Below are 22,652 nucleotides of genomic sequence, written 5' to 3'. Positions count from 1 at the left end.
ATATATCCAAGAGAAATGAAACATAAGTCTACACAAATATTTGTAAATGAATGTTTATAGCAGCATTATTCATAATACCAGAGAACGTGGACCAACCCCAAATTCTATCAACTGGTGAATGGATAAACAAAATGTGGTATTTCTAGAACAGTGGAATACTATTCAGCAATAAAAAAGAAGTACTGATACTATAGCATGAATGAATCTCAAAAACATTATGCTAAGTGAAGAAGCCAGACAGAAAAGACCACATATTTTATGATTCCATTTATATGGTATGTCCAGGCAGGTGAATGTATAGAGACAAAAAGTAAATTAGTGGACACCTAGGGTTGGAGATGGGAATGAGGACTGCAAATGGGCGCAAAGGATCTTTCTGGATGGAAATGTTCTGAAATTGGATTTTGGTGAGGATTGTACAACATTTGCTAAAAGTCACTGAATTGTATACTTAAGATGGGTGAACTTTATGAAATGTAAGTTATACCTTAATAAGACTTTAAAACCTATATGGTCCCAGCAGCATCAGCATCACCAGTGAACTGGTTAGAAATGCAGATTCTCAGCGCCAGTGAAGCAGAAGCTCTGGGGGTGGAGCCTGGCAATGTGTGTTTTAACAACCTCCAGCAGATTCTGATGTAGGATTAAGTTTGATAACCACTTGAGAATCAAGGAAGGTTAAATGGAGATGTGAGTAGTTTTGGTACAGCTTATGTACATTCAGTCTACCCTGTTACTGTAACTGTAGGAAAGGTTTGAATTAAGGACTGTTGTAGTAGAGTTAAAGAAAATTACAGGGCAGTGGGAGTAAAAATAAACTGGCCTTTCATGTTCTTGATATGACCCTATGAGAAGCTTTATAATTGTGATGTTTGTGTACCACATATATTAGTAAATTCCTGTGTTCTTTTAGGCTTGCTGTTACTTAACAAACATAGCATAAACAGGTTCATTTGCCATAACGACAGTGGAAGTTTAGATCCTTGAAAGGAATTATTTCTCCTAAATATTTACACAGGGTAATATAGCAGAGCCAGAAATGTGCAGTGATCCCAAGAAAGTAAAGATCTGACCATAGATAAAGAAGTAAATGGAGCAGCCTGCTGAACTGAACAACTCATTCTCTCCCTCCATCTGTTCAGTGTACTTTTGAAAACCACGATTAGAAAAAGTGGTTGATCTAGAGTCATCATCTTACATTTGGCCTGTGCTTTCAGAGTTTGTTTGGGTTTTTTTTCCCCTAGCATTATCTGGGTGGCCAAAAGAAATTCTAAAGTTTGAGGCTGCCCCAGAAAAGAGCCTGATGATTCAAACTGGAGACTGCTGGTTGGTGAATGTGTTAAGTGAAGTTTGTAGATAGGGTCCCTTAAGTGGGCAGTGATGACTTCTGCAGAGGTATAAGTTCACGTCAGAGGAAAGTAGAAGTTGGCAGGGTGGGGGGTGGAGGCAAAAACAAACATCAGACAAGGGAGAAAAAGAGGAGTGAGTAACAGGATGTGAAAACTGATAAAATGTACGTGATTTATTAGTGGAGTCCACTGAGATTTTTAGCAGTAGCATTTGGAAGAATATTAGGGAATGTAGCACAAACCATTGTTATTTCCAAAACTTTATTCAACTGTAGGTGAAAAGAACTGGGCTGTTAGTTGCTGGCAAAGTGTATCTTGGCTTCTGTCTCTCTAATTATTTTATTTCTCATTATCTTTTTCCCTTTGCTTCTCTCCTTTCTTTTTTGTTCTTTCTTAAAACTTTTAATAATTCACATTTTATTATTTAGCACTTATTATTAGCAAAATATTAGAATATTATAACCCTCTAAATTAGTAATTCTGATTCTGACTTCTGTTATTGGATGGATAATAAAGGAATAAAATATCTTGCAATAAGTTTCATTCTGAAAAGTCTATGCCGTAGCAGTCTGAATTCCACTTATTTATTAGTGGATAAATTCCTATAGATGTACTTAAGCTTAAAAAAAAGATAGGGATAGAAAAGAAAAAAATAAACTTCTCCCTTTGTAAGAAAACTCTCCAATTCATACTCTTAGATTTATATCTAAATGTAGAATTGCATTTGAACAAGAATAAACAAACACAGATAATCTGTTATTCTATGAGTAAATACAAGCTGAGTACCTAAAAATTTGACCGTTTTGGAGTTAACTGCAAGAATCAGGAGAAGCATACTTTTTGGTATGTTTGGGGCAGTAGGGATGGCAGGTAGGTTGACATCATGTTCTTTAAATCAGGACATTTCAAAATGTTGATGAAAGCATAAAAATTAGATCAGTATTTCTTCCTTGCCCTCTTAGTTTTTGGGAACTCGTTAGTAGCGAATGTGGAATGCTTACAGTACTGCTGCAAACAACAGCCTCTTTCACAGTTAGTGTTCCGCTCTTTTTTTTTTTAATTACTTTTTTTGGCTGCGTTGGGTCTTCACCGCTGCACCGTTGCCTCCAGCTGCGGCAAGCAGGGGCCACTCCTCCCCGTGGTGTGCACGCCTCACTTTGCGGTGGCCTCTCCCACTGCGAAGCACAGGCTCCAGGTGCACGGGCTTCAGCAGTTGTGGCTCACGGGCTCCAGAGCGCAGACTCAGCAGCCGTGGTACACGTTCTCAGCTGCTCTGGGGAATGTGGGATCCTCCCGGACCAGGGCTCAAACCCGTGTCCTCTGCATTGGCTGGCGGACTCTCAATCACTGCGCCACCAGGGAAGTCCCAGTGTTCTGCTCTTCAAGCCTGCTTTTCGTGTCTTGGTTCAGTGGGGCCCTTCTCCTTGTGCCTAGTCTAACACCACTTAGGCATCAGGCCTTGTGGTTGGTTGCTGCTGTGACTTTTTTCCTTGAGCTCCCTTTAGTGGTATTGTGCAGTACTTGTAACAACTTCATGTTGGACTCAAACATAGATGGGGAAAAAAAAATAAAGGAGGAATTTTTGTTTTTAAAAGGAAAACAGAAGACGGTGAAGGGAAGGGAGAAAGAAAATAAAAGGAATGCTTACCCTGGAGAGTGGTGGAGACCGACAATTTCTGCTGTTCCATTCTTTGTCAGAAACTGCTTCTACCTCAGCAGAGGGACTCAACCTACAAATAGAGAGAAGCTCTCCATCTTTGTCCTTCAGTTTGTTGATTGGCTTTCCCCTTGATGGCATTTGAAGGTACCAGTGATTTTGTCAAATTGAGTGGCCCACTGACAGCAGTAGAAGTGATTTAAGTGTAATATTTTGACACATTGTGGTACATTGTAGCAGCTCAGCATCATTGTGAACATAAACCAGAATCAGATTCTCATGTGGAATGAATACTATTGTTATGTTTATGGCCCAGAAGAGTCGGTAGCTGTTACTTTGAGGAACCCCAAATTCCAAATTACGGTTCTGTTTGGTAGTTGCTAATTTGGGTTTGTCCTTTTTAGGTTTCTTTTGTGGCTAGAAAGTGTTCATCTGATATGCTGTGAGACACTGAAGGAAAAGTAGCCAAGGGAATTCTGTATTGTTGAAATACTGCTCAGTGGATGTGATAAGATGTCCATCCCAGGATATACTCACCCTCTGTTTGGTAGACATTTTAAGTTCTCACAGGCTTGTTATGGGTCCTCTGTGTAAATAATTACTGTACAATTGCTAGACTCATTCTCTTTGGAAAATGCTCATTCTTTGAAAGATAGCTTAGAATTTTTTTTAAAAAACTGTGATAGTTGGAGAATGGCTTCTAACTGGTCTTCCACCAGATGGTGCTAGTGTTACATACCTACATGTAAATTTGGTGCCATTGAAATCTTGAGGTGGTGTATTTCTGCTCTTTTTCTTTTTCACCATATTTTGCCCTTAGTGTTTTTTTTTCTCACACACACTACTTTCCTGGTATACAACTGTGTCACTTCACACCTTTTCTGTTGTGGGTAGTGAATTGATTGTGCCGTGGTGTTCATGAAGAATAACTTGGGGGTTGGATGCACAGGCCAAGGACTAAGTACAACTTTAAAATGTATATTATATGTACTTTCTTATAAAATTTTTCGTTGTGCATTTGCTTTTTATATGACCTGTATGTACAAATCGAAAATTATTCTTGACCTTTCTTTCATGTTATAAAACAATATCATAAAATATTATTATTTGAGGTTTCCTAGGAGTCATGTTTGGAAGTTATTACTAACAAATGATATATTTACCCACACTTAAGTTCAAAATAACTTTGATAACTTTAAAAGAAAGTTTGATTAAAAAAAAATGTTGGCTATTATGCAATATTGGATCTCCTAGCCAGGTAAATAATGGTCATTTGAAACTTAAATTTTAAACTTTTTCTTTTTACAAATAAATATTACAGTTATTGCAGAAAAATTTAAAGAAATAAGAATTCTTTTAAAGGAATAACTCATAGTTAAGTACTATTAATATTAACATAAACCTTTTTTTCTTTTGTATATACCTATATTTTAAAAATATCAAAGTTGGTCTCATGTCTTAGTTTTATAACCAGCCTTTCCACTTAATACATTACAACAGTAATTTTTAATGACAGTATAGGTTTTCATTAAAGAACTCTTTAATGATAGGCATTTTGGTTTCAGTTTCTTTTGGTCGGAGGTATGCTGTGATGAATAACGCTGTTTAAGTTTTTGTGTAAATTAAAATTTCCTTCATATAAATTCTTAAAAATATAATAGCCAGTTCAGAAGGAATGCATATTCTTGTGACTTTTGATCTATATTTTCAAATTACCATCCAAAAGAGTTTTACAGTTTAAATATCTTTAATAGTATAGGATTTTATTTGTTCCCCTGCTTCCTTATCATCACCAGATTACCTTAGTTTTTATTTATTTTTAATTAAAAAAATTTTTTTTTGGCTGTGCACATGGCTTGCGGGATCTTAGTTCCCCAACCAGGGATCAAACTCGTGCCCCCTGCACTGGAAGCGTGGAGTCCTAACCACTGGACTGCCAGGGAATTCCCATGTTAGTTTTTAAAGTGACTAGGTATTATTCATTTGAGACTCCCTGAAATGAAAATTCATCACTAAATAAAGGAATTTAAAATTGCTTTGATTTTTTTTTTTTTTAGAAATAAGTATCCTTTAAACATTAAACCCTAGAGCCCCTTTTATTTATGGTGGTTTGGTTTTTGGCCTTGTCTCCTATCCCCAAAATACAAACAGCTATCCTTTCATACTTCAAAACAGGTTCTCATATGCAAAGAAAAAAATTAAGATGTGTGTTGATTAACTTTTTATAGCATTTTCTGTTACTTGTTGAGAAACTTAGGTCATTTACCTACCCTCTCTTCATATGAATGTTTCTCAGCCTGAAAATTTGGAAAAACTTTTTAGATAAATTATTTTTAAAACTTTAGTGAAATGAGCTGTGCATTTAGTATCGGAGCTTTTTAGTACCTATTTTTTTTGGTGGGCAGAAGGAAAAGGAAGCTTCTAGATATTGGTAACATTTAAGTAATTCTAGTATACTTTTATAAAAAATGAGAAATCAGTTTTTATTAGTTTAAGCAAATATATCCTGGCTGATTTTTGATAGCTTACTAAATATTAATTGTGTTTTCATTTAAGTAGGTAAACTTTGAATTGAATTTTCTTGTTAACATAGGAAGCATGCAATTTATTTTAAAATAAGAAAAACAAAAAAGCTATTTTCATATTTGGGAAATAAGAAGAGGGGAGGAGACTCATACAGAGGCTTCAAGCGACCTTGTAAATGAATGTGAAAACTATTAGCCCAATAACTTAAAAAAAACAGCTAGTTTTCCTCTCTCATGAAAAAAATTCTCCCATCTCAATTTGGCAAAAGAAATCGCCATTCTTTTACTGTCAGAATGAATAAGTGCTGTAAGAAAAGTACTTGCAAGCGTGGTTTTAAAAGATTCACCAACATACAGTTTATCTTGGTAGAAGAGACTTATAAACTGTGGAGATATAAATTCTGTGGTTTAAACATATATTTGTTTAAAAAATAAAGTACATTATATTGATAAATGATCAGATTTATGTAACAGCATTGAATTTTACTTGAGATAACAAAAATTGGCATTTTTAACTTGCAGGGTTTTTGTTAAAATTTTTTAAATGAATTTAAAAGTAAATCCATCTATATTGTGGGCATTTCACTTGTTTTTTAGGTTATGAGTGTGTGGTTTGTACGTATATATTTTCAGATTAAAAAGCCTAGAAAGACTCTAGAAAAGTGCTGAATTAGATAAAGTGCTTTAAAAATTATCAATTTAATTCTAAAGAATTAGCACATTAACACATAGCTCTGGTAAAACGTTAAGTCCAGTGGTAGCTTCTGAAGTGTACTTCATATATTTAAAGTTTGATATACCATATGTATCTATTTAGGCATTTGTCTAAACAAACAATTTGAAAGGGCTTCAAGTACTGTAATGATCTCAAAACCTTTGAGTTCAGTTAGAACTGTGTCAGTTAAATTCCCCCAAAGTTATGTTTTACTCAGAGTCTTGTCTGCTTTATGGCAAAGTAAATAAAATAATCAAATTGCTAAGATTATGAGCCTAATTAGTTTACACCTGAGTGAAATTTGTTTTGTGACATAATACGTATTAAATGTTAGATATCTGTATTTTGTGCAAAGTTTACTTTTGCTTTCCTCAAAATATACTAGAGTTAATTGGAATAACTTTCTAATAGTTTATTGGGAAACTTCCTAATAAACAGAAAGTGCCTTGTACAATCTAGCATACTTTCTACTTAATGTCTATCCCTGAACCCTAAATAGGAAAGAAAAAAAGGAAGGGGGGAAGGTTATAACTTTTGTTCTTAGCAGCTTCTCCTGGAAAAAATCATCACCACTCCCAGCTTGATTTCTTTCACTTAACTCTTGCCACATATACTTCTTAGATCCTTATATGTTTTATATTGAAGTAATCAGTGTTGAGCTTTTTCTCTTCATTTAGATTATTTAAGCATTCTGATCTGCGCGTAGTACCGAACAGTTTATTGGACCCATGCTGTCTAGTAACTAAAGCATATGAAATTTACTGCATTTTGTATTGATTTAATATTAATGTTAATCTAAAATCTTTGGGTGCAGCGTGTCACATCTGTTTTGTATTCCTCTGTTTAAAAGAAGTGGCAATTTGGTATTTGGAGGAATATTTATTATCTGAGTGTTTTTCTTTGCAACAGTTTCCCTCAGTCTTTTGAGAATTATAACTTCCAAGAGACAGTGAATCACCCAGCAAATTCTCAGGTACCCAACTGCTGAAGCCCACAGTTAATGGGAACTTTTATTTACCATTTACGTTCCTTTGCTCAAATAGAGGTAATTTTGGAGGCTTCTGGCAATGCCAGAAAATAAATTTGTGGTAAGATTTTTAAAAATATTCTTTTCTCTGCACTTCACAGATACTCTGGTTTTTTAGAAAAAAATTTGTTAGGCTGAGTGTTCATTTGTGTTTGAAACCAAATTTTCCATGGCTGATGGCTGACTATTCTTATTTATCCTGTTTCATAAGGGGGTTGGCTTTGTGCTTTGTATATAGTATGCACCTCTTATTGTATCATGATGATGCTGTTGATGAAGAACAGGATGAGCAGCCTTGCTTTTCAGTTGCAGAGTGTTCATTTTGCCTATTATGAAATTTGGGTTAGTAGATCTTGGTTGCAAAAGATATAAATCTTCTCGTTGCCCCCAAATAATCTTCTCAAGTCTCTGTGGTTTATAATTGTTGTCAAAGTTCAATCAAGAGTTCTTCAAAGAACTCTTTGGAGTAGCGAACTAACCGTTTCACATTTTACTTATCAGTGTTGAGTTGTTACAGTGGGGCAATATGTTAAAAGTTATCTGCTCAACTTGTCTCACAATTGAAGAAACTACTGAAGAGCAGAGAATGGGAGAGGTTTCTAAGAGTGGATTAAAAATTAAGCACTAACATGTTTCTGCTTTTGAATTGTGACATCTAGATGGTCACATGGTAGAGAACCAAAGGTATTGTAAATACTTAAAGTAGATGATGCTTCTTTACGTATTATGTCATAAAGAAAGCCTCTAACTTTAAAATGTTTGGTAATCTGTACAAATGTCAACCACTATACAACCGTCATCTGTAAGAGAGTGCTGCCATTGTGGATTGTAAAGTATATGGAGCCAAAGAAGAAAGGAACAGGATGATATGTGTGATGCTTCGATTAAAGAAGTGATGAAATGAAGTGGTTTAACACCTGCCTGAAGTGGTATGTTTCAAGTTCACCAAAAGGATGATTTCAGACCCTCTTGAAAAGAAGTGGGATCCTGTCTGATCCCCTTCCTTTTCACATTGTGGTTTTTAATTATAACCAAGTAATAATAATGGCAATGTTTATGGCAATGGTTTTTTGTGTATATCCACATATGCACATATCCACACACATGTCTGGGCTTCCCAAGATGCTTTAGAATGATTCAGACGGGAGTCATAAATGTCAGTCAATAATGGGTTATAAACACAAGAGGAGCTAAGTATTCTGAAAATTTTGATGTTGGCATCATCCACTGTGTTCATTTATAAACTCTCTCTTAAACAGAAAACGACTGAATGAATTCATTATGGATTTAAGCCTGTGTATTTCCTATGTGTAGAAAATAAGCATTGCTTAATCATTTTATGTTAATGTAAAATTAAATAGTATAGGTATCATTGAAATATAAAGAGCGTGCTTTGCCCTGCAGTTTTCTTTTCTTATAATACCTAGTCTCATTCTTTTATTTTCTTGAGGCAAGTAGAAAGTTTGGAAAATGATATTCCCCTTTTCTTTCTTTTCAGTATCGTCAGTGAAGCAGGAGCATCAGTCTACAGTGTCAGCCCTGAAGCTAATAAAGAGATGCCAGGACTGGACCCTAATTTGAGAAGTGCAGGTAAGAAACTGTGGGTCATCACTAAAGCATGCGATTTTGGACTTGTATTTGTAGCAAGCAAAATATTTAAATATCCAAGAAATTTTAGAAGGTATATTGCAGTCATGTTAGAAAGAAAGTGTTTGATTGGAATAATACTGGGAATTATGGAAAAGAAGTAGAAGAATACTGCTTTTAAAGAACACTGCATAGTATTCTAGAGTGTGGTGAAAAATTAGCCCAAAACATCGTTAGTAAAATTAAATGCTAGAGAGTTAATAGTAAAAACAATAAAATACTCAGTTCTCTTATTATTATTGCAAAATATTACTTATTACAGCTTTTTGTTGGAGGAAAGTAATATATTAACATAAAATATTTAAAGTGCAAATGTATAAACATGCACAGACTTTCAGGCTATAGCTAAATATTTGTTAAATGACCAGTTTCTCTTGCCTTGCTAGTAGGAATTGTCATTACTATATTGTTTAAATCAGCCTGATTTGATTTTAGTTGTTTAAAATTGCTTTGGTTTCTGTGATGTGGAATAGTTTAAATCTTGTGTGTGAAGAAATTAAAGATATTTTGAGGGTTTCCTGGTGGCACAGTGGTTGAGAATATGCCTACCAATGCAGTGGACACGGGTTCAAGCCCTGGTCCGGGAAGATCCCACATGCTGCGGAGCAGCTAAGCCCATGCACCACAGGTACTGAGCCTGTGCTCTAGAGCCCGGGAGCCACAACTACTGAAGCCTGCATGCCTAGAGCCCGTGCTCCGCAGCAAGAGAAGCCACTGCAATGAGAAGCCTGCAATGAAGAGTAGCCCCCGCTTGCTGCATCTAAAAAGAAAGCCTGCGCACAGCAACAGAGACCCAATGCAACCAAAAATAAATAAATAAATAAATTTATTTTTAAAAAAGATATTTTGGTACATCTAATGACAATAATTGGTATCACAAGCAAAATAAGATCTGGTCAGAGCATTTTCCTGTGTAATAGGTGGATATTTAGACTACTTTGTTAGAAGTGGCTTGTGTATGTGTGTTTACTGATTTATTTATTTTTAATGGATATATAGTTGATTTACAATATTATATTAGTTTCAGGTGCACAGCATTGTGATCCAGTATTTTTACAGATTATACTTACAAGATAATGGCTATAATTCCCATTGCTATACAATATATCCTTGTTGTTTATCTATTTTATATATAGTAGTTTGTATCTCTTAATCCCCCAATTGGGGGAACTTCCAAATTAGGGGAAATAGACTTTTTATTTAATTTTTTTTCCTTAAATATTCTCATCAAATTTCAGTGACTGTTCTTGAAATCTACACCTGGTGATATGTATTTGAAAATTTTTGCGTTAAAAATATTTATTTATTTTATTTATTTATTTTCTTTTAATTTCTTTGGCTGCTTCGGGTCTTCGTTGTGGCACGCAGCCTTCTCTCTAGTTGTGGCGTGTGGGTTTTCTCTCTCTAGTTGTGGCACTTGGGCTCCAGAGTGCTTGGGCTCCAGAGTGCTTGGGCTCCAGAGCGCTTGGGCTCTGTAGTTTGTGGCACACGGGCTCTCTAGTTGAGGTGCGAGAGCTTAGTTGCCCCAAGGCATGTGGGATCTTAGTTCCTCGACCAGGGATCAAACCCACGTCCCCTGCATTGGAAGGCAGATTCTTTCCCACTGGACTACCAGGGAAGTCCCCTAAAATGGTCATCTTTTCAAACTCAGATCCCAGCTCAAAGTCTTGCTTCTTCAGTGAAGCTTTTCTCTATGTCACATCAACTCAGTGTGGTCTCTGCCTCCTTGCCATGTTCTCTTTTGGTACTTGCCTTGTAATAACAATAGTAATAATAATAATAGGAGGAGGAGGAGGGAGCTGCTAATACTAATCTTTTTTAAGCACTTAATATATATGAAACATTGTGATAAATACATTACCAGGATTATTTTATTTAATCCTCACAATTGCCCTATGAGTCATTTATTATTCCCACTTTACAGATGAGGAAACCAAGGCTTAATGAGGCCGCATAGCCAAGTGTGTACATAATATTTATGTATGTAACTTCTGTAATAAAAGGATACTTTTCTTTATAGAAAATAAAATTCAGCCTCCCAAGTGGGCACTGAAAGGTAATCATCCAACAGGGCATTAGAAAAATATTATATAGGAGGTGGCAGTTCCTCAGACTTCCCTTTGCTAAGGGGGCTGCTATTTCCTCTTCACCACTGGCCCATGTGGGTGCATAACTGCCACAGTATTGTAAGGGAACAAGATCACAACATTCTAACAAGACTATGAAAATAGGAAATAATAAAAAGGGGAATTGGTATATAGTCCTGGTTACTCTGATTTCAAAACCTAGTTGTGTCTTCAGTTTGTGATTCACTGCAGGTGTGCCATTTTTCTTTGTCTTAGCTTGTTTCCACATTGGCAGTGACTATGTTTGATCCATATCAACTCAAAACACCTACCTAGACATTCTGAGTCTTCAAAGTCTGGTCCTGGAAGCAAATATTGAAATGAACTGAGAGTCTCCACTCTTCGCTTTCTAGGCCCCACTTCCACTTCAGTTCCTTTTTTCTCACTAGGCATCTTTCTCTTTCCTAGTGATTGATGCCTGGGATGACTTCGTACTTCATCTGAGACCTGACCTATATATGGATATGGGTTTTACCTTTCAACCCTCCATAAGTTTACCATATCAAATATAACAGAACCTCAACGTTCATACAAGTGTTAAACATATGTAAGAAAATGACCTTTATCTTACTACATCTTCTTGACCAGTTTATCAGCTTATTGAAAACAGAAGTTATCCTTATATATGCTTACATTCCCCTCATAATAAATTCATTGTATGAGACAGTTTAAATTGGATGGATAGAATAGTAGATAGTTGGTATTAAAAAGTTTATTATGGATTTCTGATTTAAAATGAAGATTAAATATACCTGTTGCTCCTTCAGTCTCTTCTGAAATCTCATTAAAATGACAGTAACTTGATAGAATGAAGGCATAAACTTACTAGGACAAGGAGAATGGGAGAGGAGATAACAGCAACAATAGTTTTGAAGCTGGAAACCGGATGAGATCTAGCCAACTTGAGAAAGCGGAATACTGAGACAGCATTGTAGAAAACAGAGCTAACCTGAAATAGATCGTAGAAACCCTAAAGACTCAGGAAATGCACTAAGCACCTTTAGAAGTATCTTGGGAGGGCTGAGAATGGGTCTAAAATAAGAGGATTGATTGAAAGTCTGTTTAAAAAGCAGTGAGATCAAGTTAAACATAGAATATCATATAACCCAGCAATCCCACTCCTTGGTATATACTCAAAAGAATTGAAAACAGGTACTCAGCAAATACTTGTACGCAGATGCTCATAGCAGCACTGTTCACAATAGCCCAAAACTGGAAACAACCCAAATGTCCATCAGCAGGTGAATAGATAAACAAAATGTGGTCTATCCATACGATGGAAGGGTATTTTCAGCCATAAGAAAGAATGAAGTAATGATACATGCTACAACATGGATGAACCTTGAAAACATGCTAAGTGAAAGAAGCTAAACACAAAAGGTCACATATTGTATGATTGCATATATGTGAAATGTCCAAAATAGGCAAATCTGCAGACACAGAGAGCTGATTGGTGGTTGCCAGGGGCTCGGGAGAGGGGACAATGAAGAGGGACTGTTTAATGTGTACAGGGTTTCCTTTGGGGGTGATGAAAATGTTTTGGAACTTGATAGAGGTGGTGGTTTGCACAATGTTGTAAGTATACTAAATACCACTGAATGGTACACCTTAAAATGGTTAAGTTTATGTTATGTGAATTTCACATCAGTAAAAAAAAGAAGAAATGAATTAGACCTCCCATTCCACACAGTTGAGTAACTGTCCTTCTTCCACTTTTGCAGAAGACTGGAGAATTGTTCTCTAGAGAGGGTTAAACCGAAGGTTTCTACACTGGAGGACATGGGTTGTAGGTGAGAGTGGGAATACCTACTAAAAAAAAGAGAGATTAAATAATTATTGACATGCTGTTGTAGATACCTTATGTGGGAGACTAGGGGATTCTGACTAACACAAGAGAAAACACCTAAAGAAACTGAGATCAGAGATTTCACAAAGAAATGGCCAAATCACCCTATAGTGAAGCCCACAGTTGACAAACCTCACCTTTGAGCAAAGCACTTACAGTCAGCTTTTTAGTACCCTACCCCTGATGGAAAGTCTGGGGTCACTTAACATGTAAGGAAAACTTATGCTATTAAAGACAGATGCCAAAATATGGGGTGGGAGGTGGGGTACACTACATGGAAGAAATAGAGACTATACAGAAAGAAGAAAAATAAAGAAAAAGTTTGATATCCTTAGAGAAAAGATATTTCTTTCAAATTTAAGGGTATATTTGCATAAAGTAAAATTCACCCTTTTTAGGTACACCATCTATGAATTTTGAAAAGCTTGTACTAGTCAGGTAGCCACAACCACTGCAACCAAGATATAGAGTATTTATATTAGGTCAACAGATTTGTCAGCTCCTTATTGAAAAATGTAATTACTAATTAGAGGATCAAGATTATAATAAATTTGCATTAAGAGCATTAAAACTACATTTTAATAAGCTTTTTAGTGAAAAAAATTCTAACTTGAAGTTGTTGAATGAAATAAGACAGCATGGGGATTCCTCTGTTGCTGTCTGATGGCAAGAGGAAGTGTAAAAAAGAAGTGAGTATTGGACTTTAAAAGTAAAGATTTCCACTTCGATATTCTCAGATAACAGAGTAAGGCAAATTTTAAAGAGAACACAGTTTAGTACAGTCTTTTAAGCAATACATTTATTTGCTCTAGAAGCTTTAAGCTTCTATGTATTTCATGGAACTGAAGACCAAAACCAATAGAACCCCTTTTGCCCTTTGGATATAAGATACCTTATGAATGAGGGGGAAATGTTGTTTTCATTGCTACTGCATATGGCTCTCTGGTTGCTTACCTTTTAGGATGATAATCTTCACTCGGTCGAAGCTCCTTTTCCCTGCTTTTTACTGTCTTCCTTTACACAATATGTTTCATTACCGTTTAACAAATTACCATTTATTAAAAACGAAATTCCTATATGGACTTTTTTCCCTTTTTCCTTGGTCTGTCTAGTCTGCTACAACGCAAGACTCAATTACTGTGGCTTATAATATGACTTGCCTTAATGTTTTTTTAATTGCACTTGTCCTATGCATTTCTTTCTTTCTATGTAAACTTTAGAGCCATTTAACTAATATTTTTCAAACTCTGTAGAAATACAGTGAAATTTCATTAAATTTATACCTTCGTCCAGGTTATGCACATTTTATTTTTCTTACTCACCTGCAGTGTACACACACACACACACACACACACACACACACACACACACACACCACAGACAGTGAATGGATTCTCCTTCATGATATTTTCTTATTGGTTGTTGATGGCATATGGTGGAGCCTCAGTTTTTGTCTGGGTGTCTTGACACCAGCCAACTGATTGAAATCTTATTAGTTCTGATATTTTTTCAGTTGACTTGCTTGGGTTTTCTAAGTAGACAGTCATCATCTGCAAGTAATAATAATCTAGTTTCTGTCTTTTGAGTAATTATACCTTCTTTCTTTTCTCTTCCAATTGCGTTAACTAGAACTTCCTAAACAGTGGTAAATAGTCGCAGTGATACAGAGAAATGTTGACGTTACATGTGGGCAAAATAGTCAATATTTGCCATACATTTGGACAAACTGCATTTTAAAAATACATAACAACTTCATTGAGATATAGTTTACATAGCATACAGTTTACCCTTTTAAAGTATATGTCATCATTTTTTAGTATAGTCAGAGTTGTGTAACTATTGCCACTATCCAATTTTAGAATATTTTCATCTCCCCTAGAAACCCTATACCCATTAGCAATCGGTCCCCCTTCCCCTCTTCTTCCCAATCCCTGGAAAACACTAATCTATCTTCTGTCTCTATGGATTAATTAGAATTAATATGCCATCTAGAAGCCATCATTTTAAATCCATTGTTGCTAATATTTAGCAATATTAGGATGAACAAAGGATACACTGGCAGTGAACTGTTAGGAGGGAATCCAGTAGAAAATAGTTTAAATGCCTTTTGTGTATTTTAGAAATGTTAAAATATGGGATCTACTCACACAATTTCTAAGTTTAGGTTTTCATAATGTGGGTTTTCCTGAAGGTGTAGATTTGAGAGATTTACCTATTGTTGATATACTTTTATTGAATTTCTAATATTGCCTTCCTACACAGCAAACGTTCTGATGCCTGTTACCTTACCTTGGTCTACTGTTGTGGGTTGTTTTTTTAATCCGAAAGTATTTTGGCAATGTATGTACATGTTTGGAAATCACTCTTATTGTATAATATATGTAAAGGCTAGAATAAAGAAATAATACAGTTGAGTTGTCCCTTGGTATCCACAGGAGATTGGTTTCAGGACCCGTCTCAGATACCAAAATCCAAGGATGCTCAAGTCCCTTATATAAAATAGCATAGTATTTGCATATAACCTATGCACATCCTCCAATATACTTTGAATCATCTCTAGATTACTTATAATACCTAATACAATGTAAATGTTACGTAAATAGTTGTAAGTGCAATATAAATAGTTGCTGAGAGCCTCAAATTCAAGTTTTCCTTTTTGGAACTTATTTTTCGAATATTTTTGATCCATAGTTGGTTGAATCTGTGGATGTGAAACCCACAGATATGGAGGCCTGACTATTCGGTTTTAGAGGATGTCAGGTATTTCTCTGGTGGCATATGTTTTCATATGACTATAAATGTGGTTATTAAAGGAAACCATTTCTCCTATAACCTGGCATGCTTGCACTAATTAACTTTTTATGAGATTTGATGAGAAAGGTGTATGTGAAGGCCTTGGAATCCCCATCTCTTCTGTGGGAGAAATAGGCAGATTGTAAAACATCAGCTTATTGCTCTCTAAGCTTGCTTTGCAAGCTGCCATTGTCACTGTCAGCAGTAATCATAAAAGATATGAAAAAGACTTGAATGTGCAGTGAACTTTACGTTCACAGTAGATCCTCTCTCTGATGAGAGGTGGCACAAATCACTGACTGGAGAATCTGATAGTTACGTCTAAGAAGTTGGCTTCTTTTACCAGACCTTGAACAGTTTAACATGAAACAGGCATGGGGTTTCCTTTAATGACCTTAGTGTTTTTACTTAATGAATTTATATTTCATCCAACCTTCTGTATGAGTAGGTGACACTGACTAGCTTTCATGTGTTTAGAAAATAAAAGCTGTCCATTTGTAAACACTCAATGCAACTAAATTTCTTTTCTCTAACTAAATCTATCTTATAAGCTAAATTCGTTATGAGATTTTGTTAATAACAATGGCTTTTAAAAAGATGACAATAAATGATGACTAAATAAAAATCATGACACGAAGGATGTTTAAAGTTAACTCTCAAGTCTCTTAAAAATGGAAAGTAATGGTCAAGAAAGGGATTTAATTAGGACTGTGCATGTGTTAAGAACAAGCAGTTGGGACGCAGATCACTTCTCAGACTAATCTTGCAATCATATTCAAGGTGATTCAAGAGTATTCACTAATCAACTGACGATCTCTGATTGCAGTAAGATATGATTCTATCATTTACTCATCTTTATCAGGATCTAGTCCTAATAAGCATATTTAATGTACAAATGTTATCATGTTTATAGCAATGCAGGATTATTTAAAAGTAAAACAAATATCTACTTGTTCTTTAAAGTGTGAGGTGCCCTACTATACTATATTTAAAGAACGAACAGGTAATTGTATAAATATAGCAACTAAGTGTTTTATTTATTTTTCCAAATGTATAACCTTTTCAGTGTGTTCGTGCACAGGAATACCTAGGAGTTCTGGTGACATAATTAATCCTGAAATTTTGCCTTCACTTTTTGTGTGGGAAAAAAAAAGGAACTCAAACTTGGTTAAATTGTTGGCCTCCTTGGGGGGGAGGAATAAAGAGGGATAACTATGCATTATGAGGAACTAAAATAGTAATTATCTGGATACTGCTTTTACATTAAGCCATACTTGTTTTCTGATTCTGTTTTTTCAGTTTCCATAGCAAGGCGTGTACAAGATCCATTAGCTGAGCTAGTGAAAATTGAGCCGAAGCACATTGGAGTTGGAATGTATCAGGTAAAGCAGTGTGGATCATTTAATTTGTGAAATCCATCAGTACAGAGACAGTACTCAAACTTGGCATAGTAATTGTCAGTGGGAATAAGTTCCCATTTTCAAAGGTTATACAGTTTGTGGAAAGGTAGTTAGGTGTTATAAATTATTCAGGAAGGAGGGAGGTTTTTTTTCTTGGTCTTTATGATTTTGATTAAGGCTAATAATGGACTATAATCAGTTTAAAGACTATTAAAACTCTAGATACGACTAGTAACTTAATCTGAAGAGCCTCTCCTTTTAATGTCGCTGTAAAAATGGAAGGGGTGTGGAGAAAGGGGGGTATGTTGCCTCTTTTTCTAAACCAGTATGAGCTATTGATCTTTATTGATCTTTCAGGAAGAAGCCTTTGGTACCTACTGTGATTTTTTTTTTTTCCTGTTTTCATTCCTATTTGAGTATTATAGTTAGTTTTTGGTCATTGCCCAATATGAGCTAAAGCCTTTCATTTTTGTTACTGTGTAGTAGTAATAGTGCTTCTTGGTGTTGCTGCTGTATTTTCAGTTCTTGAGATTGTGTTCCTTAGGCAATTGAGGGCAGCACTAAATCTTGGCAAAATGAATCCATGTTGGCTTAAGTGGTCTCCAGAAACCTCAAGTTGAATTATTTTCTCTTTGATCAAAGTTCTTCTTAAGCCTGAAATAGAATATTACTCTCTATATAATTTTCATGAGATTTGAGTGATAGGTACTATACTTTCTCTAAGGAAATATTATATGAAGTCATGGAATCTGTGGCCACTAGAAATGGAAGAGACCTTTGAGATCATACAACCCTACCCTCCTCATCTGACAGGAAAAGAAGCTGTGTCCTAGAGTAGTTAGGATTTTTACCCAGGCTCACACTGTCAAAGCCTGGACTAACCAGCAATATATTGGGACTTAACTGGAGTTTTCCCATTGTACAGCAAGTTAGACCAAGAGGCATCCAAACCTTTAACTGGACTTGTTCACTGGCGGGGATGCTTCCTAAAGGGACTGATCTAGCTACAGATAGATAAAATGCCTAGTAACTAAAGAGTATACCTCTTATAGCAGTTTTATGATATAGGCATCATAGTTAAGAGAAATTATAGTTATATTAATTTAAGGTGAAGTTATGGAAGTTATGGAATACCTTGGTTCCTTAGTGAAACAAAGGAAAGAGAGAGTCAAACTTAGAGAGCCCAGGAGGCTAATAACCTATTGGCATCAAAGTGGTCTTTAAGTAAATAGCAGGGACCTAGTCTCCAGATTTGGATTCAGAGATAGCATTTAACGTGAAAACAGTTTGGAATTCATTCCAACAGTAATGAGAAGTAAAGGAAGAGTTTTAAGCAGAGGAATGCCGTGATCCGATTTGTATTTTTAAATGTTGACTCTGACTACTCCAAGTGAAAGATAATGGTGGCTTGGACAAAGTTAATGGCAGTAGAAATGGAAAGAAGTTAAATCTATTTTTAGGGACTACTTGGTAATAGTGAGGGAAAAGGAGTTGTAAAGAATTTGCTCCAAAGGTCCTGAGGATGCCTGAGTGGAGCAGATTTGGTGAGGATAAGGTTAGTAATTCAGTTTCGAACATGTTAAATTTGAGGTGCCTGTAAGAAATATAGGAAACTAGGAGTTGGATATACAAGTCTGAGATGAAGAGATATGGCCATATTAACATTGGAGTACAGACTATTTAGCAAATAATGACACTAAGAAAATGATCAAAATGGTGGGCAGAGCTCATGATATTCTAACTACATTACCACCACCACTGGCATATGCACAACTCCAAATTCCGTAAGATGACAGAAAGGTTGTACATATATATCTGTACCTATGTAAACACTCACTTACATGAATCAATTGATAACAGTCCGGGAAAAATAAGAAAGGGTCCCATCAGTGGGTAGAAATTTGAGGAACTCTTGAAAGATATTAAGCCTGAAGAATCACATCCACAGAAAAATGAAACATGGTGGAGCCACACCCGAAAATATATAGATCAGCAGGGTTCTCAAAGCAGAATCATATTCAAGTAGTGGGGAGGGGACCTGCAGGATTAGATAAGCAGGTGTGTATAGAGTGGCTAGGCCTGTGGAGACCCCTCTCCCTCAATATTCTGTGAGTCCCAGCTAAAGCACTGAGTATAACACAGAGGCCAGAGAGGCTGGGTGATCCCTCAGGTAACTTTTGATTGTCAGGAAGCCCAAGGAGTCTCTTCCTGGCAGGACAAGCTCCTGACATGTACATGACACCTGGCATCATATCCCACATTATCACTCGAGGCACGTGGTGCTTAACAGAAACAGCATACACAGACAAAGAGGGACTCTGAAACGATCTTGATGCCAAGAATCACTAAATGTTTGAGGAAAACCTATGATAGAAAAATGAGGCATCAAACTTAAAAAAAATAACACCCAAAGAAACAATGAACAGGCAACAGACTCTGAAATAAGTTAAATTAACATTCACAGAGAGATAAGTGGTTATTGCATTTCTAAAACAAATACGGGATAGAATGAAATTAAACCAATGTAAGAATTTTAAAATATGATTGTTAAGATTATAAAAAACCCCACATAAACAGGTGAAATAGAGTGGACACAGCTAAAAGCAAATTAATGAATTGGCAGATTGAGCTAAGAGATTCCTTAGAGTGCGGTCTTAAACTGAAAAAGGTGGGAAGCATGAACAAAAAGTCATATGATGTAGAGCTCCTTCTAAAGCTTCAACGTTCATCTAACAGAAGGTTCAAATAAACAATGAGTGAAGGGGAGTTGTAATCACAGAAATAATAGAATGAAATTTCTTCAGTTGACAGACAAGTCTTTTGAAAAGGCCTAATGAATACTGCATAAAAGAGTAACAAAAGACCTAGACTCAGATGCCTTCCTGTGAAATTTCAGAATGCTAGTAATAAGGAGGAACTAACTAAAAGCTTCCAGAGAGCAAACAGTTTATCTACAAAGGAAAGAATCAAGTTGACATCAGTCCTATTATTGGTAAAAAACAAGTAATAGAAGATAGAAATGCAGTAGTTTTGAAGTTGTGAGAAAAATTTTATTTTGAACCTATAATTCTATATTTAGGCAAACCAGCAATTCAGTGTGAGAGGAAAATAAAAGCATTTTTGGATCTGTAATGATTCACCTTCTCTGGTTGTTACAGACCTTCTTTGAAAGAATTATTTATGGAATTACTCCTGCCTAAAGTGTCGGAGGGAGGGTCGGGGGGGATGGGGCGGGGAGGGGGAATGGAGGTCCGAAGAAGGGAAAGGCATGTTGTGAGGAAACAGGATCAAGGTAAGGAAATAGTGGAGAGCTTTACAATACATACATATCCAGTAAAGTGTATCTGTATTGTTCAGTCTCACAGTTTTTTAACTATAATGTTCATCTTTAAATATATTAGTCTGGATCAGATCAACTCAACATGAGAGGGTATAAGAAAAAGAAGTGATGAAGTATTAGGATTCTTTTTCAGGAAAAAGATTCAGATATAGATTAACTCTACAATTTTTTAGAACAACATAATCTGAAATATATGAATAATAACCACAAATAGGACATTTAATATAAATCATGAGAGTAAAAAATAAAGTTTATCATTCCAACCAAAGGCAGAGAAAAGAAAATAAGAAAGTATAGTAAATAAAAGTATATGAGAGGAATAAGTATAGTAATAGGTAAAGGTGAAAGTATAGTAGTAGGTAAATTCCCCTATGAATAGAATCTCAGACTTTTAAAAATAAAATATAGCACTAAGATGTATATGTGCAAGAGGTACTTCTAAAGAAAAAAGCAACCTTGAAATTTGGAGAAAAATATTACACACGAATGAAAAAATCAGCAGTGTTAACATGAGATGAAATAGAATTTAAGGCAAAATGCATTAAACAGGTCAAAGAGGGACATTTCATATTAATTACATATAGGGTATCCTAAGAAGGTATAATTGCCCTAAGCATTATAGAATGCTAACAACATAGCTTCAAAAAATATGCAGTATTAAACACTTGTAAAAATTAGAGTAAGAGACAAGTCCACTTTTTTGGTAGGAGCTTTATAGACCACAACATAGCAACACATACATTTAAAAACAGCTTTATTGAGATATAATCACAAATCATACATACATACATACTTGAATAAATTCACCCACTTAAAGTGTACAAGTCAAAGATATTTAGTATATTCATAGGGTTGTGAAACTGTTACCCTTAATTTTTGAACATTTTCATCACCCCAAAAGGAAACCATTAGCAGTCACTCTCCAGCGCTCCCTTCTTCCCCAGCCCTAGGGCAACTACTGATTTATTTTCTGTATCTATTGATTTATCTATTCTGGATCTGTCATATAAATGAAATTATACAATATGTGGCCTTTTGTGACTGGCTTCTTTCCTTTAGCATAATGTTTTCAAGGTTCATCCGTAGCGTAGCATGTATCAGAACTTCATTCCTTTTTATGGGTGATAGTATCTCATTGGATATATATACCACATTTTGTTTATCCATTTATCAGTTCATGGAAGTTTGGGTTATTTCCATTTTGGGGCCATTATGAATAATGCTACTATGAACATTTGTGTACAAGTTTTTATTTTATTTTAATTTATTTTATTTGGGGTGGGTAGATTTAGCATTTTATTTTTAAATAGGTATTGGTTAGTGAGCAACAAGAAATTATCATTAGATATTCAGTTCTTAGGTGAGCTAGCATTGTTCAGTGGATCCATCCAAAACTAGTCTGTTGGCTTTTTATCTAGAGAGATATGGATGTATAGTAAAACTGTGTACAAGTTTTTATGATGTATGTTTTCATTTCTCTTGAATATATACCTAGGAGTGGATTTGCTGTGCTATGTAACATAAGTTTAAAGACAGATGATGAAGTAGGGAAGTTATTGGCCACAAATATACATGTACATATAACTAGTACATATTTTATTATTAGAATTTGGTATTTTCTTGTTGATTTGTACACATTTATATATTGGTTTATATAAAACATTTACAAAACATTGACAAAGAGCCTCTACATACCATTCACCATGGATGAAATATAAATTTCTCTCTTTATCAAACAAACCCAAATTAGACAAGGAGTTATTATTTCAACCTAACAGTCGAGCAAAGTTGTAATAAAATGATAAATATTTGTACAAGTAAGAAGGGTACAGTGAAATGAGCATTCACAAACACTGCTGGTGGAAGTGTAAATTGTTATTTCTAGCAAATAGTTAATACCAATCAAGATACACTTTAAGAAAAGGCATCCCTTTGACCTGGTAGTTCTTCCTTTAGGAGTCTCTTCTCAGGCAGTAATAAGAACTATTTCTAAAATTCACATACCAGTTTGCTCTTACAGCAAAATGTTGGAAGCAGCTACAATAGGAAAATAGTTAAATGAGTTATGGTCTATCCACCAGTTGAAATATTTATACAGCCATTAAAAATTTAGGCTTTCAAGGCCGATTTAATGACATGAGAAATTGCTCTTGACATATTTTTAAATTGCAATAAAGTTGTTGATACAGAATTAAACCAATTTGTGTTTTAGAACCAGAGATGTGCA

The 22,652-nt window shown here is 35.3% G+C and overlaps 1 protein-coding gene across 1 annotated transcript in view; it reads left to right on the top strand.

Moving 5' to 3' along the window:
• The window catches only part of SRBD1 (S1 RNA binding domain 1), a 230,725-nt gene that overhangs the window by 114,848 nt on the left and 93,225 nt on the right, over nt 1-22,652 (top strand). Inside the window, 2 exon segments of the mRNA XM_032653507.1 lie at nt 8,772-8,863; nt 16,985-17,067. Coding sequence (XP_032509398.1) covers nt 8,772-8,863; nt 16,985-17,067 — 175 coding nt within the window.

Source organism: Phocoena sinus, chromosome 13 (assembly GCF_008692025.1).
Source record: "Phocoena sinus isolate mPhoSin1 chromosome 13, mPhoSin1.pri, whole genome shotgun sequence".
NCBI classification, from domain to species: domain Eukaryota; kingdom Metazoa; phylum Chordata; class Mammalia; order Artiodactyla; family Phocoenidae; genus Phocoena; species Phocoena sinus.
This window is presented reverse-complemented; position numbering and strand designations above follow the sequence as displayed.